General features: G+C 40.1%; 1 protein-coding gene across 5 annotated transcripts in view; it reads left to right on the forward strand.

Moving 5' to 3' along the window:
- The window catches only part of MAGI2 (membrane associated guanylate kinase, WW and PDZ domain containing 2), a 1,419,055-nt gene that overhangs the window by 1,360,063 nt on the left and 36,253 nt on the right, over positions 1-22,739 (forward strand). For 4 of the 5 annotated variants that reach the window (XM_058297943.2, XM_058297944.2, XM_071215008.1 and 1 more), the window contains one exon: positions 6,676-6,814. In XM_058297943.2, the coding sequence (XP_058153926.1) occupies positions 6,676-6,814 (139 nt within the window). Of the gene's footprint in view, positions 1-6,675; positions 6,815-16,662; positions 18,210-22,739 lie in introns of those variants that run through there. The other variant, XM_071215009.1, reaches the window with a different exon arrangement.

Raw genomic sequence — 22,739 nt, forward strand, 5'->3', positions numbered from 1 at the left:
AATCATAGAATAAGAAATAATTTTAATGTCCTATGAGAAATCCCTAAAAGGCAGTACTTATCAAGCCAACAGAAGATTTTTTTTTAAATTTTTAACCTCTCGGTTAATACCACAGTAATAGTTTCAGAAAAACAACATTTGTCCCTTTTTCCCATTTAATATATCCTCTGTATCTTAGCTACTTCTCCCCTAGATTCATCATGAAACGCTTATCTTACCACCATGTTTCCTTTTTTCTCTCTTCTACCATGATGGTGCCTATAATGATAATGATAATCACTACAACCAATAATAGAAGACTGTATTTGTTTAGTTCTTTCGAGTTTACAAGGCACTTACATAGGGTTTACATTATCTGACCATATCAAGTCTGATGTACATATCACATGACACCAATTTAAAATTTTCTTACAAATCCTATTTAAATCTGGTTCAAATAATATGGGGCATGGACTAGAAAAACAACTTCTGAAAAATACTTCTGAAAATCACTCTTTTTCAGTCATTTGTCCACACACTGAACATAGAGGGGTATTTTCCGTGAGCTTGAACTTTTAAGATAAAGGGGCCTGAGTCCTTGCCCTTGGGGAACTTGCAGTACAGTGATGGGCAAGCCAGGAATTCTAAAGTCAGGCACAGGAAACCCAGTCTGGTGGAGTGATGGAAGCACTCCTGGGTGAGGTCACACCTGAGCTAAGCGCTAAGGGATGAACAGGAATTAGCTATTTGAAAGGGGTCAGGAACAGATTCTAGATGAAGGGAACAGGGTGTGCAAAGGCAGAGAAAGAGAAACACTCCAAACACCTTGGAACAATTGACCAGATCACCCAGAGAACCTGCTTAGAGCAAAGGGAAGAGAGGACTTGAAGACTGGAACATCAACACCAATTAAAATCCCTGGAAAAAGTAAGAAGGTTTAGAAAGAAGCACTTTAATGAAAGTCTCTGCTTGAGATTAGTGTTGGTAATGATTGACAAGGAAAAAGGAAAGGTTTGGTGAGAAACTCAAATTGCAGTTTAGAGTTTGATTACTTCAACAACTGCTCTGTGGTATCATCTTTACATTTCAATATATTTCCATGTTTAAGAAGATGTTTTTAAAAAATAGGAATGAGAAATGAAGGGTCTTGGATGGGGAGCTCCCTGGAATCTCCACCACAGCCAGCCACCCTATGTGGATGAGCAGCCAGTGCAGCACCCCCACCAAGGGCACCGTGCCCAGGTCAAAGACTGGACAGTTTGGGGGCTGTGACTAAATCTTTTTAAAGGGTGAATACACAAATAATAAAAACCATGGAATACGGTACACCACCCACATCAAGCGGTAAGCCCTCAGAATTCTGCAGCAGCCTTCTGCTTCCTATTCCGCTTGTTCCCCTGAGCTTCATGAGCCTTGTAAACAGGTATGTGCTCATGCAGAACCTGGATTAAAGACTCTTCCATACACTCATGAGGGCACTTTCCCACCTCCACTTAGGTGATGGGACATTGGCATTTTTTTTAAGTCTCACTACCTAGAACATAGAAGGCCTCCAAGAGTTTTCAATATATAAATTAGTTGAGGTAAATAAAAGTAGAATTTTAAAATTTTTGTTAATAGTAACTGTATGTTTACAGAACAATCTTGCAGAAAATACAGCGTTCTCATATAACCCCTACACACACATTCACTGATTCTTTCTTCTGCCAGTTCCAATCTGTTAGTGAAACCCTCTAGGGAGTTTTTCATTTCAGTTATTGTAGTCTTCAACTCCAGCAGTCCTGTTTGCTTCCTTTTTAAATTTCTATCATTTTACTGAGATTCCCATATTGTTCATTCACTGTTTTCCTGATATCCTTTAGTTGTGTGTGTGATCCTTTATCTCCCTGAATATATTGGGGATCATTATTTTATAGTCCCTGTCTAGTATGTCAAAACTCTGGTCTTCTTCATTGGTGGTTTCTGGATTTTTACCTTATTCCTTTGGATGAGCCATCATTATTGTTTCTTTGTTTATCTTGCAATCTTTAGTTGCACACTATATGTTTTAATATTTTAAAGTGTTAACTGTGTGATTTAATCCTTAAATTCTCTGTTCCCTAAGTTTGTATCCAGCTGTGATGTGACATAGAAATCCTTGTGTGCCAGGAGCTAACAAAAACAAACTAAAGCAAAAATCACCTTTCACAGTTTTGCAAATTGGCTCTGCATTCAGAGTTTAGCCCTTCTATCAAGAAGGTTAGTCAAAGGGAAAAGTGAAGTACAATTCCTCTATCTTTTCTGAGACTGTCTCTTCCTAAGTTTGTTTTCACTTCTGACCTTAGGAATTTCCCCATTTACAGAAATTCTGATGCCCCCTCTACTCCCTGTGATATGGACCCCGCCTCACTCCACCCACCCAGGGTACTCTTATATTTCTTAAAGCAGGTAATCCTTTGCCCAAGGCCATTTTGACCTAATTGTTTCTTACACTGCTTTAGCTGTCCTCAAGCTGCTTCTGCCTGCAAGGCAAGTTCTGAGGGCAAGCCAGAGAAGAAGTTCCTGGTTCAGTCTTTCAGGCTGCCACCAACATAAGACCCCAAGATAGGGTTACCCCATTAGGCACCTAGGGGTTACTCTGCTCCCTCCAGAAGAGAGTCAGGGACCAACTGTGGGAGCAGAGGCTGGCTCCACACTTATTGAGGAAGGGATAGAAGAAAGGCCAACAAGGGCACCACTAGCTTCTGTTGTTTTTAAAGCTGCATTCTCTTGATTCCATCTCACCCATTTACTACAAACCTGTAACTATTTTCTGGGGTTTTGAGGAAGATAGCTCTGTCATTTTTTGCTAGTCGTTAAAAAATTCTGTGGGGAGACACCCTAGAGCATCTTATGCTGACATCAGGCCAACCAGAAGCTAAATCCTAGAGTTTTGATGCTCTCAGACATGTGTTTCAACTTCAAGTTGGGTTAGAAATTTTCTCTCTGGACAAATCTTCTGACTTGATGAGCTCTTGTGCCTTGCTGAGATAACTGTGCATAGGAGTTTATGACAAGCATTGAGCCCTATAATAGATTCTTGGAACCTGTCTAATTCAATTACAAGTCTAATGAAGAAATGAGAAAATTAACCAAAAGTCTTATGTAACCCCTTGGAAAATACTTTTACTGTAATGGTTATTAAATAATATCTAACAAAGTTAATCATTAAAAAAATCAGCTATTAAATATTAAAGGTCACACCATCAAGTTGAAAGTCAGCCTGTCCTTTGTTCCAACAGTGCCATTATAGGCCTAGGTCTCCTCTTGTCAAAACCCAGTGATGGTGCCTATGGAAGGCTCCAGGGAAGACCCTAATTTTGATTTTTTCTGGCACCTTATGATTTTATTCAGACTCAACTTTCATTTCTCCTTCTCTCAATCCTTTAGTATTTGTATAACTTTACCTATCTCAAACAGTTGTTATAGGTCAGTGTTACTGAAAGCTCATTTGGTCCTGCAAGTACTATTGAAATTGTTATGTTTTCACTGGAAGACCTTAAGGTATGCTGAAGTAAACTAAAGCTTAACTTACTATGTCATGAAAACAAACACTGTGCTGTAGCTGAAAAGCAGACCTAACATTCATTTACTCCACTGTCTTAACTGGCCTTCTTGCCAGGAACTGTAACAGGTATAGATAATACGAAGACAATTGAAATGTTCCCTGCCCATGAGGCAGGGTTCCCTGCCTAGAGTCTGTGAAAGAAAATGACCTGTAGACAAAATATTATGATGGAGCTAATGTGCGACCTCAGACCATTAGCCACAAAACTGGTCTGCAGCAAAGTCCTTTATGAAATAAGAATAGTGGTCATTCCTTGTTTATTGGTATAAAATTCTAAAGGAGCTCAATTCCTCATACCTAGTTATAATCTAGGGCCATTTGGGTCATGTATATTCAAGCAAAATAAGTTCTTGGAAAGTAGTAGTATGAGGACAATTAACTGATTATAAGCCACTAAGTAGCTTTGTGGACATGCCTGAGCAACCTTTTGAGTAGAAAGCACCATGACTCAGGGCCAAAGTAAACCCCAAATTTAATCTAGTTCTCAAAATTTCATAGAGTCAGAGCAAATAGTTTCTACATGACTTGGGTCCAAAAAATATACATGAAGAAAAAGTTTAAATTTTCCCTTGCTCCCAGAACTCATAGCTCCTGAAGAAATACTGACACTTTTTATTTTACCTGCTTTGGTCTTCCAATAAGAAGAGCAAAAATTTTACCTACAGAACCCCAAGTAAGCTCAAGATTTGTTAAAGAAAGATCTGCCTTGATGTATGAGCTCTGTAGAAGTGAAGAATTTATCAGGCTGTGCCAGGGAATGGAAGTCTTACCTCACTTTGCCTTGCTTCTAAGACACTACATTAAGGTTGCTAGTTGCCCCAGTATTTTTCCATAGGAAAAAAATAAATACATAGAATTCATCTTAAGTGCTTTTGTTCCTTTCTTGTCCATTTCCTAAATTTGACATTTTAAACCACACAGGAAACTGTCATACACACACACACACCTCACCTCTCTTACTACCTCTGTCATGCTCTATCTGGTTTGGCACTTGCTCTCTCTCTTTCTCTCCTCCCTAATTGGAATGTGATATTTTAGGTTTTTTTCCTAAGAATGAGTGAAGAAGATCTTTAAAGTTTCATTTTAATAGCATAGCTCAGTAGACAATATGGGGGAGAGATGTGAGAAGAGAAGGCTACATCAGAGTCATAGCTATTCCTCTTCACCCTTGAAAGGACAATAAGTTTTCCATTGGTTTTATGAAATTAATTCCCTTTAATGGTTCACATATGATGTGGGAGAAGGATGCTCTTTGAATGGCAGGACACAGGCAGCTGCAGAGAAGTCAAATGAGCTTGTTAGCAGTAGGGATACATATGAGGGTAAGGACAGCCACAGAAAAGTCAAGGGAATAAAGAAGAGCCCAGAATGACCCCAGGCTTCTGGCTTGGGTGCATGGTGGTGCCATTAATCAGAATTAGGAAGTAATAGGAAAAACTGCTTGGGGATAGTACCCTCAGGCTGTGAGGTATTGATTTGGAGCTGCCTATTGCACCTCCAGGTGAAGATGTTTAGCAATTGGATGTATAAATCCAAAGCTCAAAAGAGAGACTGGCCACAGATGAAGATTCTCCTTCTGTGACTTCTTTGGAACTCTTGTTTTACATTTACAATTTAATATTGTACCGTGAGGTTCCATCGTGCATGGACACTGCTAGGGGATGGATAATTGGTCACATTCCTGCCACTGACTTAGATATGTGTCAGCTTCAGGCTGTGCCTGTTGTCTCATTGGGAAGGAAATAAATAAGGACACCTGAGGACAGATTTTGCAAACACTGGTCTTAAAACAAACTAATTTAGTGCCCTCTTCCCTGGCTCTTCTGTAGAATATGGAACTCATGCCAGTGAAACCAACCTCTTCCACTGCCCAAAAACAAAAGCCCACCAGATATACAAAGGGAAGTCTTTACCTTCATTCCACTGGCATCCTTACCTTTATAGAATCTTCTTTAGGTAGAGATACCCCCTAAACATGTCACCTCTCTGCTAAAACTACTGTTCTTTCCCCGACTTTGGTCGGGGAGAAAGAGGGGGCTTATTTTAAGGCCCTCTTGCCTTTGTGGTAGCAGCTTTTTTTTCCAGTAGTTGCCACCCTGCAGCACCCAAGCCAGCTTCTCTGAGTCTGATAGTGCTTTGCTCTAAGGCACTTATGTGCAATTTTGTCTGCATTATAGAATTTAGGCTGAGATCTGTTTTGTTTAAGGAACCCAACTAAAATAGCATTTTTGGAAAGCAACCTGTGCTTTTCCTGGTTAATTTGCCTTAAGTAACTTGCACTGAAATGAAACATATTTTAATTCAAAGTTTCCTGACAGTAATGGGACTGTGAGAGTTAAATGATGTGCTCCTGGTTGTACCTCTTTTGATTTCAAATATCTTTTAACAAAGGCTAGATGGGAATTGCTTGTGGAACCCAGGCATTTCTGACAATTCAGGAGAGGGACTGGTTAAACAGCTTCTGGCAATCAGATGTGAACATGGCAAAGCTGTATCAAGGGCATTAGTCTTTTGTGGAGAATGGAGCTCATTTTTCATTCAAGGGGCTGTGATAGAAAACTCATCATCAAACTTGAATATCAACCAACCACTATTTACAAAGAAGGCAATATCACAATAGCACCCAGGGAAATTTAAATGATGCATAGCAGAATTTCTCAGAGAAGCACAAAAATCAATCACTCCATCCAATATGCTGATTAGATGCTGCACTAAGCCCAAAACTGACACTGTATTCAATGAAGAGGCCTTAAAATATTTACCACTTGATTCAAAGCAAAGGTGCCAGGTTATTTTGAATGCCAGCATCAGACTATTCCTTGATTTGAAAAATAAAATAAAAAAGCTGTGTGGTTTAACAATAGCCTCTGCCACACTGGTTAAACATGACACACCACCACAACCTCTTTAGTCTAATATTTTAATCTCTATAAAAGGAAATAAAGTTTTGTGCAACCAAGGATTTGGTTTAGCTTCTTCTAATTTGACTGCTGTCACATTGTTCAGATGGTGTCTGGAAATTGGCAAGCTAGGGTTGCTTTTTTAACCTGTTGGAAATGCAACTTGAGTAAAATCATCTTTGGCTGACTTAATTTTTTTTTAATTAACAGGTAGGAGATCAAATCATTGAAATCAATGGGGAAAGCACAAGGGATATGACACACGCCAGAGCAATAGAACTCATCAAATCTGGAGGAAGAAGAGTGCGGCTCCTGCTGAAGCGCGGGACAGGACAGGTCCCAGAGTATGGTGCGTGTCACGTTTTCATTCACCTTTTGTGTACTATAAACACCTAGGCTTATTTGTAAAACTACGTCGGGTCTCTATTTCTGCCCAAATATATTTTTAGTTACCGATAGACAAATACACATCTGTATATTTGTATGTTTACACATTTAAGCAAAAGATATATTATATATGTGTGCGAACTGTTTCTTTTGTTCCTTCAGTCAGGCAATGTTTAAAATACCAAATGTAAGGCCATTCAGGGCATCTCTGAGTGTTCTGGGAGCTTCAAATACTACTTACACATTAGAACTTTGGTAATTTGACTAATAGCCTTCTGTTCATTTGAGTCCACAGTAATTTATCAATGATTTCCTAAAACTGTTCATGTATCAGGGTGTCCCTTAGGATCTGTAACTATTGTCAGGGTCCAAACCAAAACGAATCTTCATGTTGTAAACTTTAAAATATCAACTTTGGTTCATTGCATCTCCTTGGCATTTAGGGATTATTTGAAAAATCACTCCTCTGTTTTGTATCTGTATGCTTTTGAGAAAGGCTTTAAAGTTCTTTTTAATTTATAGATCAGCCTTTAAAGTTATAATTTCCTATTTCAGGGGCTCATTTCAGACACCAATGAAAGCATAACTCTAGTGTGTCAGAAACTGCTGGGCAGCCTTTACCTGAGAAGCTTCTTAACCTAAGGTGATCTTTAAACAACCTCAAGCAGTGTCAGAAAGGGAGAGAGTTGGAGGCTGACACCAGTGAGGACGAGCCCAGGTGATCCCTGTCCATGAAGGACCTGGGATCTAACTGCTGACCTGAATAATTAGATCAAATTTAATGTAAATTACTGATTTGAGTAAACTGACCCTCACTCTCACCCCACCATCCCCTACCCAAAATAATTCTAAAGTGTACTTCTCCCTCTCAAATTCTGCTTTTTGCCTATCTAAATAACTATTGCCTCCTTGTTTAGCAGATGTTGCCCTATTCTGTTGAAATATCTGAATTCAAAAGCCCTTAAATACATTGTTTTCAGTGTCTAATGCATGCTCCAAAGTCTACAAAAAGAACTGGCAAGCCCGCCTGTTGAGTTAGAACGCATTCACACGTTTCCACAGGGCTGACTCTAAGCCCAAGGAAATATTTCACCCTAGGTTTCCACCTTTGATGCATGGATCTAATCAAATATTTTTAAATATTAATATTAGCAATAAGCACAGGCTTGTTCCTGCTAAATTAGTAAATTTGGCATCTGCATTAATCCCTTTGTAAAGAATTTGAACTCTTGAATAGAGTAAGTTTTTGCACCCTAGAGCCTTAACTGATTCAGAAATATCATGGTGACCTGAGAGATCTATCATTTCTAAAAAAAACAAAAACAAAACACATTTTAAAGGTACATTTCACTCCATGGCAAGATCTGACTATTATCTATATGAAAGAATTTGTCATAGAGTTAATATTGTCTTATATTCTAACAAATTATCTTTGCAAAATTAATCTGACCAACATAGCTATTTTAGGATTTTTATTCTTTTGTGCAGTCACTATTTAGTCCATATTTTCAGCATCCACCACAACAGCTGGTAGTCTATAATGAGCAGCTAGAGCAGCTCTACTGACCAGCGTGAAGCCGTCACAAATCATCTTTAAGAAAAAATAAAAGCATGTTTTTGATAAAGATAAAAATTCAAGACCATGTCAACCTTATCCCATTAACTCTTAACATCATCCAAAAATATCAGATTAAAGTTAAATTCTAAAGGTAACAGAGAGTTTGCCAACTAGCTGGGCACACTTGGAGGGGTCAGTCATCAATATCATTAACTATAGCAACATCACAAAATTTCTTATATTCCCCTCAAATGTAATATTAAATCATACTTGCAGGTAATATTAGACCTTGCCAGCTACTTTCGATGTTAGATTGTTGTGGATTTTGACAGCAAAATAGTTTTAGAGATTATGTCACAAAAGAAAGAAGTTTGCAGAGTTGTGCAATCTCCATTAGGGAAGTAAAAGTCTAGTCGTGAACTAATTAAACATGAGTTCTTAAGGAAAATCTAAGCTGAAATATGCAGTTATGTACATCAAACTGTGAAGACTAGGGATCAGCTCAGCGTATATGTGATAATGCTATAAATGATATTTCTGCAATATTATAATGACTAAGAGGGAACCCGAGACCACCCCATATCCAGAGATCCTCTAGAAGGAGTCATAGGACTCAGCCTCACACCTAAGTTTCAGTACAGGGATATGGTAAGGATACACAGCCAGATCACCAAAGCCGCAGGCAGAGCCTGAAGGAATCCCTGTGCAGGTTTCTCAGGCTGCCTGCCTCCCACGGGGGCTCACGTAGAGCACACTTCCTCCATCAACAAAAATGCAGCAGCATGCGTGTGATGTTTCTGCCCAGGGAAGCCCATTACTGATTTAGCACCCAGGGTTTTTACTGGGGGCTCGTCAGGCAGGCAACTTCGCCTAAAGCATACCAAAATTCCAGGTTGCAAGAAGGAAAGTATTTGTTCTGCACAAACCTCAATGTTTATACAAACAGTTTAGGCAGAGTGAGCCACCCTAATTTCACCAGTGTAGGGAACTGTTTACCAGCCGTGTTCCCAGACACCAGCCAAGGGCCAACAGTCTCTGGCTGCTACAGTAACTCTTCATGCCAGGGGCAAACCAAAAAGGTGACCTCATTCATGAACAATATAAATGATCCCAAAGTCATTCATGAACAATATAAATGATCCCAAAGTTCAGTTCAGGGAGTGTCTACAGCTAAGGAACATCATAACAACTGCAGCATCAGTTAAATAGACTATATCCAGAAAACAGGGTTTTTAAACCATGATAAACCAGAGTGTTTTTAAATAAAATTGGCAAGAAAGAGATAATAAAACAAAATAACAGCAACAATATCAACAAAAGAAAATACTTGGGATTACCGGGAGATAAAATCAAAGACATGATATGCTTTGTCCAAATGTACCCTAATCACAGCAAAACTGATTTTCACGTCCAATATGGATTTAATCCCATGTTTGTTTCCTCTGTGAGCTATTTCATTTTAAGATCCTAAACTTGGTATAAAATCCATCTTTAAAAGATTATTAAAGGGGTGACAACATCCACAGGAGACGTACTTGTTATGGAACTATGAAAGATCTGTTCAGGCTTATCCCAATCTGGAAAAGAGTAAACTTTGAAGAGGAGGAGACTAGAGGACAAATGCCTCTGAAAGAGTGTTATAAGCAATGTCCACCAGCCCTGCCTCTGACACCTAAAGACTTCAGAATTTAGAACAGCTTTGAAGCAAGACCCTTATCTGGACTTTTGGACAAGTACAGAAAAGCTGACCTCAGTCAAGAGAATAAACACAACTCTCCCTCTGAGTTCTTAAAGTGTTCTGTGACAAAGAGATATGTGCAGGTACAACTGAAAGAAAAAAATGCCAAGGGCAATCTGTCAGATTATTGACTAAACAAAATCAGTGTGAATCCAAGTGAGCTAAAGAAAGGAATAAATATGCTGCATATTTGCCCTGATTACCATAAGACTAATCATCAGATGACAACATGGCCAACTCAGAGGCATAAAGCCACCAGCGCAGCCAGGAAAGCTGTGGCTACACACAGAGGCTGCTGAGCAGCAGCCAGGGAATCGGAAAATGATGAGGGCTTTGAAGGAGAGGTTGCTTTTATAGTTAAGTCCTTGAGATAGAAGCTCAGGAGATAGATACTTCAACTCTACTCTAGTCCCCAGGATGAGAATTTGTTGATTGTAAACTCAGTGGAAGGTGTGAGTGGCCCCTGCCCCAGACACACATCTCAACAACCAGCAGGAATAAAAGAAACTTCACTCCACCATACTGAGAAAAGAATCAACAAGTGATGCATCCAAAGCAGTGCCCTCTTTAACACTGGTTGTTGCTATTCAAATTAATCTTAAAAGGTTAAAAACAAGAAAGCCTGCATCATGGTTTTATAAAAGCACAAGAATGATTTATACAAATTAGCTCCCTGCCTTGAATTGTAGGTGTCCTTCGTTAGCATTCAGGGAACACAACATGAACATCCATTTGATTTATAAACTGAGCCGCTGAGCCTCAGAGCCAGGGCTATGCCATGGGGTAAATAGAGGTGCCAATAAATGGAAGGAAAAAAAATCCCCAATACAAGCAGCTCAAACTGTGAGGAACATTTCCCCTGGTAATATCTGCTCTTCAAATTTGATCAGAATAAAACAAAATGGATGCTTTTCAGCCTTGGCTGATGCTCTGGGTGGCTTATTCTCTTAAAAAGCAGCAGGGCAGGTCTTTATGAATAGAACACATTGTAAGTGGGATTCTCAATGGCCCCAGGAGGACAGGCAGGGCTAAAAGGAGGAAGCAGAGCTCTCACACTACAAATGTCCCAAGGACAACTCACCACCAAATGCCCATTCAAAGGGAACAAAATAGCAAAACAGTGAATTATACTTCTATCTACACTTCCATTTTCAAAGTTAATTGTATCTTTAATAGGTTTCAACTTGAATTCAGGCCCTTGGTAAATGAAATTGTTTACATTTGGTAAGCGTAATAAAACTGCACCAATACAGAGTAAGTAGGGAAAGATCTGTCTGAGCTAGAGACTATTGCTTAAACAAATAAATAGGTCTAATAGTTGTTTAGTTAAAGGTCTTCCTTTAATCAGTAAAGAAAGAAAAGATAAAAGAGAAAAAGAAAGAGGGAGGAAGGGAGGGAGGAAAGGAGGGAGGGAGGGAGGGAGGGAAGGAAGGAAAGGAGGGAGGGAGGGAGGGAGGGAGGAAGGAAGGAAGGAAGGAAGGAGCTTTCTATCAGAGCACCAGGCTAAGCAGTAATGAACTCTACTTATATAGCAATAAGCAATGTTTATTTTTTATTCACCTTTAAGAGCATATGTTTACAAATAAACATTACAAGTATACCTTTATTATCTTGTTTACAATTATTTGCTCAAGTCCTATCTTTCTCTGATCATACAAGGATAGACTCCAGACAGTATCTTCTACCAAATATTCCACATGAAGCAAATCCTCTGATTAATAAAATTAATATAATTAATATTTCATCAACTACATCATGAGTTGAGTGCCTACTATGTGCCGAGCACTATGCAGCACCGAAGGCAAGACACAATGCTGACCTTCAGTGAGCTTACAGTCTAATAATGAGGCCATGGGTAACAACTGATTCTAACAGAGCAGTGACTGATGAAAAGGTCCCAAAGTACCTGGTGGAATGATAAGATTAAAATGGATTTTAGTAATTATTATTAGAATTTAATAAGTACTGCAGAAGTGTTAAAGCACTTGGCTTCTTAGGTCTGTTAAGCATTCCTTGTGTGATATTTATACTAATAATTTGTATTTTTCTGAAGAAAAGATTTGCTGAATATGAGTAAATCTCTGCTTAGACTATGTCTGAATTATTCTAAATTCCAAATTAGTGAGCCAAAAATTCATCTAACAGATTTCCTAATTATTAATTTCCTCTCCTGTGGCTGTCAGCCTCATACTAGAACCTGGAGTACTATAACCTCATATCCTGGACTTTCTTGGGTGTGCTGATATAACCAACAATAAAAGACAAAGGGAAAGTCTCCATTGCCGTAACCTCTTCCTCAGAGACCACGTTTATGAGCACTTTAAATGGCTCCACAGCCTTTGCACTAATTCACCTGCATTTTTAATAGGGCAAAAGGCAGCTTGCTTCAATAATAAATTTTGAAATTTAATTTCAGTTTCTGACATTCATGGCTGAATGTACCTTCCTTTTCCATGAGAGGTTCCACAAATCACTCAAGAGCACCTTCTGCTGAGTAAGAAAAAGATAAAGCACCCAGGAAAGGGGACAGGCTATCTGGCAGAACCCTGCACGGCATCATGCATGGAATAGGATTCCTCTTCCTGGTTAAAAGGTTCAAGACTGCTCTCTGCAGCTTTCAGGCAACCTCAGGAAATTCTCCAACCATAAAATTTGCATTAAGTTCCTGTTTCATGGAGCCAGAGACAGGGGCTTCCATAAAGAACACACAACTCTGAAATTTCCTTTCCCCACTGCCCAGCCAAAACCTCAATTACTATTTTAAGGTTTTATTACTTTTTAGGATGAGGGTGAAATCCCACTTCTTCACATTATTTTATTGAAAACCACGTACTTTAGTGATACTCTTTCTTTTTATGTACTCTTACATGATTTTCAAAAAGCATATATCTTCTTTAAGGATATATTAATTGACCCCACCACCACCACCACTCAGTCCCCATGTGTTAGGTACTTGTGACTGAGATAAAATATATTCGGAAATCTTACAAGAAAAACCCATTTAGCTCCCTCAGGCCCAGCCACCCTCAATTCCCAAAATCTCTTTACGTTGTTGGAGATGAGTAGGTGAAAAGATATCATTTCCAAGTCCCTCTGAGAAGAACTCCCACGCGCATCTTGGAACACATAAAGATTCTAGCTCCTCCAGTGAGCTGAACCTGGAAAGCCATAATTAAGGCTCTGATGAAACTTTCCTTTCCTGCCCCCAACTTGAAGCCGAGCAAGGAGAAGTCCAGGAAGAAGTCAGCTTTCACTGCTGAATGCTGTGAGAGAATTGTAACTGACTTCAGAGAAGTTACAAATTCAGGAAAATGTTTCTTGTGTGGAGGAAAGTGAAGGATCAAGGGTGCCAAAAAAATGTGAAGACTCAGAAAATCGCATTATGCAGAGGGGAGAAAAAATTAACACTTCCTTACCCAAAATCAGAACTTTCCTCTCTCTCTCTCTCTCTCTCTCTCTCTCTCTCTCTCTCTCTCTCTCTCTCTCTCTCTCTCTCTCTGCCCCCCTACCCCCACTCCAACCCCCCCACCCACCCCGAGCCCCAGACCCTAGAGCAGCAACCAGGCCTTTTAAAGGCACAGATGCCTGCACAGACGCCCTCCTTCTCACTTTCCACATATGCTCTGCAGATTGAGATTGAGGCGATTTGGCCCAGGATTCTGGATTTTTAAAGTGCCATCCCAGACAAGTCTGCACGCTGGAGAGTGTTGGATCTTCTCCTCCAGCTCTTTATAAAGGCAGAGCCCATCAGGAGTTCTTACGTATTATTGCCTATGTCTTTCAAACTCCCACCGTCTGTCCCGTCCATTCAACCTGGCTCCTTCCTTTGCCCATCTAGTCTGAATCACTCTGTGTTCTAAACTTGAAGCCATTGAAACTTAGAGAAAGAAAGGAGACTAGATTTTCCTCCTTCTTTCTCCCATTTTCCAGGTCTTGCTTTTTTGACAGTCAGATCTGTGGCTTACAGCATGACAGTGCTAGACCTGTCCAACCCCTCAGCTAGACCTGGGATGAAGCTGTGCTGAATAACAAAGCTGCTTCCCCTCTGTCTGATTTTCTCTTGTCTCTAAGGAGAGCTATTACATAGAAAAGTTTGATCCCTGTAAGGGAGTTTGCCAATAAAACCCTGCTGTGCTCAAAGTGGAGCCCAATACTTTAAGACAAACTCTTGGAGAGGTCATAACAAGCAAATTTCAAGTCTCTAAAGCATCCCTTGAGAGCTGCCAGAGCCTACGGCCCTATCATAGTATTCCCTACTCAAATAACTCACCAGATTTAATTTTTTTTTTTTAAGATTTATTTTTATTTATTTAATTCCCCTCCCCTCCCCCGGTTGTCTGTTCTCTGTGTCTGTTTGCTACGTCTTGTTTCTTTGTCCACTTCTGTTGTTGTCAGCGGCACCGGAAGTGTGGGCAGCGCCATTCCTGGGCAGGCTGCACTTTCTCTCACGCTGGGCGGCTCTCCTTACGGGGTGCACTCACTGCGTGTGGGGCTCCCTACGTGGGGGACACCCCTGCATGGCAGGGCACTCCTTGCGCACATCAGCACTGAGCATGGGCCAGCTCCACACGGGCCAAGGAGGCCCAGGGTTTGAACCGCGGACCCCCCATGTGGTAGAGGGACGCCCTAACCACTGGGCCAAGTCCGCTTCCCCAGATTTAATTTTTAAACTCAAGTTCTCTAAACCCCTCTTTTCTAGTGGGAAGAGATAATGAGTCCATCAGGCCTGATTTTGATATTTGTGAATTCTGCCTATAGCCTTGTTCAAAGATGGATTTGTCCCTGAGATCCTACTCTGACAAAGACCTCCTAGCATTTCTTTGTAACTGAACTCCTACAGTCAGGATCAAAGACAAAATCATATAATGCTTAGGCCAGACTAAAACAGGTATTAACTGTAATGTAGCTCAAACAATTGCTTGAGGAATAGCCCACATCTACTATTCTGTAGAAAGGTTTCTGGTCTCTTCAGCTCACTCTCTTCAACAGATCTGCCTCAGGAACCTGGGTTTTAGGTCTAGACGTGTACACTCATAATACGTACATTAAATATTCCTAGCACAGTATGCAACTCTCTGTTTCCCACATTTCATGGTAGTGTCTACTCCAGCCTTCAGGGCAATTTATTTCCACCATGTTCCGGACTCTTTTATTTGACCTTCTGGGCATGAAAGCACATGTACCTTTCACGTCCAGTAAAGGCCACGTTTTAAAACCAAATGAGAGCCATCTCTGTATGACACTAAAGCAGCTTGATGGTTTTTGTAAAAAATTACTCACATCTTGGCAGGGCTAAAGGATAAACTCAATTAATAAATCCTGAAATTTCATTTCCACTTCTAAACATTTGTGGTTAAGCACTAGCTTTTTCCCACAGAGAGGTTCTACTTTCCTTTTAACCTGAAGGCATCGGTTCGCCCCCTTTACTCTTCCCTCCCTCAGACATACACTGCTATGCCCCCTCAGAAAACACCTGCTGTAGCAGAATCCAAAATCTAGGCTTAGTGCTGCTCCATTCTGGATGTTTAAGCCACTGTATACAACACCAAGTGGGAAGCAAGTTAGGCACGTATGTGGGAAATGTCATCAGTGCACACTGACAAGACCTCAGAATGCCTCAGCTGCATGGACTAAGCTCTTCTAATCACTTTAGACAGACAACTGATCCCCTCTTTACCTCACACTGTGTGGAGCAGAGAGAACAGCAGCAGGCACGGCAAGGAACAGTTGTTACATCTCCTAGCGGCCCAGCACTTGGAGTTTATTGATCTAGATATTCCAGAATCTCTAGTGTCTGTCCTTGTGTAGGGAAAGAACTGTAGCCTAGGAGCCAACTCAGATGCAGACCAAGACAGATGCTAAGAGGCTGTTTTCAAATCACAGACATAGTGAGGTGAGTACAGCAGAGAGTGTAGAACAAGTCATCTCTGGCAAGACATGATGCATTTTTCAGCTTTATTTTTTGCCTGAAAGCAATTACAGCCAACAGGTCAACTGTGAATTTTGAATATAAATAAACAAGTTGTCCTAGGTGAGGGGACTATAAGAATTTATGAGATTATTAGAGAAAACATAAATATAAACACGGGGACACCATGTTTCTTTATTTTTAGAGTATTTTAAATTTAGGAATGATTACTGTGACTGATACTCAAATGACTGTTCATACCATTAAGACACTCCATTATTATGAGAAAATTCTATAAAAATTCTGATATGATCAAGTTTATTAACATTTCTGACTCCCTAAAAACACCTCAGGATGCCCTTGGTATTTTGAGAAAAATCTCCTTCTGAAATACACATGTAGCTCAGTCTTTCACTAATTTCACTTGCTGCATGCTTGATGGGGTTAGCTTTACTTAAAGTCTTTATTCTTGCTACCTAGATAATTTTTATTCAACTGCTCTAAAACATACTAAGCAATCTTGATTCTAACAGTAATAATATATCTTTGTCACTGGTTCTGTTAATTCTAATGATTGGTCCTAGGCTGTTCCTCCCCTTCCTTTAGGAATGGTACCTTCCAGTCTCTCCATGTGCATGAAAAGTGACAAGCATGGGTCCCCATATTTCTACTTATTGGGCCACCCTAAAGACACGGTTTGTAAAATCTGCATGAATATTATCTTTCTCTCATGAGCTTTGGTTTTGCATATGTTTTTAATTGATGTATAATGGTCCCTCTTGCATAGTAGCTTGTCTAATTATTGCTAGAGTGCTGGAAAAATATTTATAGCTGAGACCATATATCTGATTAGAATAGGATTTGTGTGTTCATGAAAATTTGAGGTGCACTGAGTTCCAGGGGCCAACCTAGTAATGCCCCAGCAGGAAAAAAGGGTTGGGGGAGCACGACAGCACACTAGCCAAGTTCTGCCCCACACACTTCAAAAAATCCTCCCCAGGGTTTAAGTGCAAATAACTAAATTTATTTCCTCTTAGCCCAAGTTTGGAAAATGCCATCCTAGGCCACTCTAGTTGTACCAGAAGGAGAGTCACAGTAGCTAGAAATTCGAGCTCTGGGGACTCAGAACTCCACTGGGCACGGTGGGTATTTACCCAGTCTGCTTTGTGTCAGTTGTCCAATTAGGACAGCTTTTCTCACTTTGTTCCCGCCATACTCAAGTTCAAAAAGAAAAAAGCTTGGTTGTGACTCCTTCTTTTAAAGTAGCCATAACTTTGCATCCAAACAGTATTTACTACTTTTATTCCAAAATAAACTATTTCAGGTATTAGTAAGATGTTAGCCTAACACTGAGTAAAAAAATCTTTAGGGAAAATACCATATATAAATACAGCAGAATATAGGTGATAGCCTTGCAAATTTGACCCAAGCAACTTTTCACCCCTCCAATACATCCCTAGAACAGCCTGCATTTCCACTATCAAATCCTTCGGTGGACATGTGACTACTGCCACAATTTAATTGGAGTGGGATTTTTAAATGTCAGTTTGGCTTTTCAACAGAAACTGATACTCATGCTCAGTTCTTACAGTTAGCCATATAAGTATGAATCAGACTGACACATTTCTCAGTTCTGGTTTGATATTATTCATTCACATTGTCACAGCTATGGCTAAGCATCTCTCTACCAAAGTCTTTTAAGCTCATGCTCTGAAACATTTTCATGAAATGTATTTTCCAGTTGTCAATGACCCTGCTATTTGCTTCCGGGATTGGCTTAAATTTAACATAATAGGCAATGCATTCACTAAGTGAATTATTTAATTATCCATTCTGCTAAACATTTATCAGTTTTATACTGATATATACACACACATATCACACACATACAAACATTTATGTAGTATATATACTACCATAATCATTGCATGAAGATGTCCAAAAAACCAATGTGACATTTCTCTAACGTGCCTATGAAAAATAACTTATTAAGCAGGGAAAGCTAAGTTATGACATAAAGGAAAAAGCCACAGATTGCTAGAAAATGTATAAAGCCATGTAATAATCATTGGGGAAATCTAGTCCAATGAACATAGTTTGACAAGAAGTACAGATTTCTGTTTCTGACAAAATAAATGTTTATGATTGTTGTATGATTTACTTGAATCCATGGGCTGAGGAGCTCCAAGCCAATTCACTAGAGTCACAAACTAAAAGGGAGGCTTCTTTGTAGTTTCGGTTCAGTTCCACAAACATCTATCACACATCTCCTGAGTACTCCATGCAACTTGCTCAATGCTAAGGATGTAAATACTACCAATAGGAGATGCTCTTCCTACATGCCTCCACAAACTAGTAGGGGAGGCAGGAAGAAAATCAGGTAATGAGCAAATATTAATAGTAATAACAAGGTGTTATAAGACCTAAAGGAGGCAGTATACTAAAGTTGATTAGTAGAGGTGTAGAAGGTTCTAACCAGGAAGTGACATTTTAGTTGGGCACAGACACAAATGTGATTTCACCAGAATGGGCAAAAGGTCAAGCTGTTCCAAGCAGAAGAAACAGTTTGAGAAAAGTTAAGTAGACATGTGCAGAACAACTACAACGTAAGCTAAATGGGAACGGAGGATGTGAAATGAAAGAATATAAAAGTGGGGCTCTATGAAAATGACCTTTCTACCAAGGAAAGGAATTTGAATTTTATATACTCAGATGTCATTCATTCTTTAAAGTGGGAGGGTAAAAATTTTTTGGAAATATACCTACATAGATTATTATTTTATAAGATGCTGGAGGCAGTTAAAAGTTATTGCAAACCTTGAGACAAATGATGTGAGGACCTGACTTCATTGACTTCATTGATGGAAGGAGCAAAACTTGGTGAATAATGGATAAGAAGGAAAGGATCAGAGAGGATGTTTCTGGGCCAGGGCTGGGTGGAAGATGATGGCAGGGAGCAAATAGGAACCACAGGTGAGGGAAGAAAGATATGAGGTTAGCTTTGGATTTGTTGGGTTCAGATGCCTGGAGCACACTTAGGTAAAACAGCCCAGAAACTGGGCACTTAGAGGAGGTACTCAGAAGAAGGGGAGTCCTGGAGCAGACAGCTAGAGCCATGAGTGGGGATGAGTGCTCACAGAAAGACCCCACTGAGTACAGGGTGAAGAGATTCCATAGGACACATCACATTTGAATGAGGTAGAAGAAGAGAGATTGGTGAAGACACATGGAATAGGACAGTCCATGAGGCAGAAAGAGAACCTGAAGAGAAGAGTGATGTGGAAGTCAGAGAGAGTTTCAGCGAGGTTACAGGGATAATTACCCATTCTCAAGATGAAAAAGTGTTTGCTATGGCCTGAGATGGCCTGGGGATGGGATTAGTTAAGGTAATTGGAGAGGGGAGTGGAGGGCAGAGACCGGAACCTTGCTTTCCCACCCATTTAGCACAATGTCAGGCACATAGCAATAAAAAGTAGCCATTTTGAGGATTGTGGGTTGGAAATGGGCTTGACATGCCACTTTCTGTAGTACTATAGACCTTTGTCACATGCTGCCCCACATTCTGGACCACACTGGAACTCCATCCAATGAGACCTTGGATAACCAGAGCTCCTACTTAGCTCCAGTCATGGAGTTAGGCCATTTTTTCTGGGGGTTGTTTTTTGATTGTTTGTTTTAGGATGTAAGGGTGAGCAGTGTACAAAGATGAATAAGGCAACATTCCTACCCTATCAATAGGAAAATTTCAAGAGATAAAGGGCGCTTGCTCTTTATAAAAATACTCTTTAACCATACCCTTATTGAAATCCTCCTCAAATTTATTAGGTAACCTTCCTGGCCTGACGTGTAAGTATTGCAAAAACAGGCAAACTCTCCTTACTTTCTCTTTTCCAAGGACACACTCACCCTTAGAAATCTAGATTCCATCATCAAGACTCCAGCTAAAATGAATGCTGATTCAACCCTCCATCCTCTTGGGCCTCCCTGTAGCAGATAACATGATTGGCCCGTGTGTTACCTGCATCTTCCCTACCTCTCTGAGTGTGCCTCTGTGTCTCCTTCAAATCTCTTCCCATCCCCAAGGCTCTGTACCACCCTACACACACACACACACACACACACTCACACTCACACACCCTTCCCTAACCCCTTTCCCTGAGGATCTCGTCTGCTTTCATGGTTGCATCTGCCACTGCTGTGCAGATGTTTCTTGTGTCTGTTTCATCATTCCCCATCTCCACCTTGATACTCCCAACTGTCTGCTAGATATTTCTACCCAGATACTCCAAATCTATGTATTCATAATTATGTTCATGATTTGTCCTCTTAAGATACTCCTTCTCTTGAATCACCTATTAATTAAGGGACCCTCCTACTTGTCCAACCCAAGACCACTTTGGCTGCCTTCCCACCCTTCACATAATCAAACCAGTTCCCAAGTTAGAGAGATTCTACTTCTCTTTTTCTCTCAGAGGACCTCTGCTCCATTCCTACTGCCATTATACCCCAATTCAAGCCCACTTGCCTGGATGAAATAGGTTTCTACCTATTTTCCCCACTCCTATGGCCAATCTGCCCTGCTCATTTACACCAGAGCAATCATCCTAATGCACTGCCTTGCTCAAAAGCCTTTCAGAAAACCAATAACAAGCAAAAAACGTAAAGTCCCCGAAGCCCTCCATGATTTGGCTCATCCTGCTATTAAATTTTATCTCCAGCAATATGCTACTACATGTCTGTACCAGACAGCTACACTGGAACACTTGTCCTTGTCCTGTATTCCTACCTTCATGGTTTAGCACATGCTAATCCCTTGACTTAAAATGTCCTCTCCCCAATCATGCCCTCCCTCAAAAGCCATGTCATAAGCTCCCTCTTCCCTGACTCCTTCCCATATCCAACAGTGCGAAGTAATCTGTCAGTCCCCTGAAATTCCAAAGCCCTTATACATCTCTCCTAGCCCCTTTTCACTCTGTCTTGCAGCATATTTATCAGTGTCCATGTATTTTCTCCCCTGTATGGAATTCAAACTCCTTGGAGCTATCAACTTTGTGTGAACTATATTAATATTACTGAGTTCTAAACACAGTGCTTTGCAGAGAGACAACTCAGAAAAAGTGAATAAATAAGTGAGTGAATGAATGAAAGACTTCCAGTATCATAAAGTCATCATTCTGACAGCAAAAACCTCACTATAAGTTTTTGTTGATAAATACCTACTGACTTTCTCAACGTAATTCAGAAGCTTTTAAAAATAAATTTCTGCCAATTCATTTATTTTATGGTATCTCTGTTAATAGTTTAGTGAAGGAAAACTGGCTAATTGAATGTTCCAAGTAATTAGTTCTGGTTAATCTAAGCTTTCTGGTTTCTATAAAAATGTTTTCTTACAAACTATGATTCTGACCTGTTGGCAGCACAAACTGTGGTTTCAGATGCCAGATTTGCTTCTGTGGTACAGAAATGCCATGTATGATACAGTCTCCTTTAGGCTCCAGGAACTGTGAAATAAGAGCTAAAGTTAGTGTCCCGGGTGGGATTGTGGGCCTGATTCCTGCTGCAGAAAACAGGCCAAGATGAAAAACTCTCTAAGGTCTCTAACCTCCTGGGTCCATGCCAAGTTTACTTATTATATGTCTACCATTATTCAATGCTGTGGGGGACTACAGAAAAAAAAGTGGCATGATCTCTCACTTCAGGGAGCTCTCTGTCTCACTAAAGAGCAAAAGAAAAATACTTGGAACACATACAAGTCAATACAAGCCAGTGTGATAAGGGAGTTTGAGACAGAGGGGGGAATGATGACCAGATTGGTCGGACAGGGCTCCCTGGAGTTAGACCAGTCTTAAGAGAACTCTTGAGAATCAGTGGTTTGGGGATATGCAAAGAGGATGGCAAATGGCTCTACAACACAGAATGAATAAAGGATATGGTGGAAGATGATTTTAGAGGTAAGAGGTGACCCATCTGAGCTTAGGGTTCCTACTGAAAAGCAGAGGGAGGAGAGGTACAAGAACTTTGAGTCCTTGGAAGATGCAGATGATCTGGAAACTAATAGGCAATAGAGAATCATGGAAGGTTCTTTAGCATCACATTGACAAGACCAAACAAGTGTTTTAGAGAGGATGTAGAACATTTTTGGAAAGTATTTTCCATCTTGGCCACCCATTAGAATCACTGGCATACTTGTATTTAAAAACTACTCATAGAGGCTCCTCCCCAGACCAATTGAACCATAATGGGAGGTGGGGTACAGACATGGGTATCCTTTTCTCTCTTTTTAAGTTCATTAGATCAGTATAATGAGCAGCCAAAGTTGAGAATCATGGACTAGAGGTAGACTAGGAGACTATTACAATGACCTAGGAAATGCAGACCTGGGGTAATGAGGTGCTAAAAACAATACATGTGAAAAACAAGTGAAGAAGAATCAATAATATGTGGTGACTGGTGGCATAAAGGGTATAAAACTTTAACTCAAAAAATATTCCTCCACTATATTTTGAGTTTTTGGGAAAATGGCAGAGACATTGTCAGAAATAAGAAATAGGAAAATCCAAAAATGATGTTGGGTGATCTTTCAAGAATCATTTAGCTTCTCTGGGTCTCACATTTCTCATCTGTAAATGGTAGGTTTCTGTTACAAGAACTCTTAGCTCCTCTCAAGTGCTTACACTGAAAGT

The sequence above is a fragment of the Dasypus novemcinctus genome, chromosome 5 (assembly GCF_030445035.2).
Source record: "Dasypus novemcinctus isolate mDasNov1 chromosome 5, mDasNov1.1.hap2, whole genome shotgun sequence".
NCBI lineage: Eukaryota > Metazoa > Chordata > Mammalia > Cingulata > Dasypodidae > Dasypus > Dasypus novemcinctus.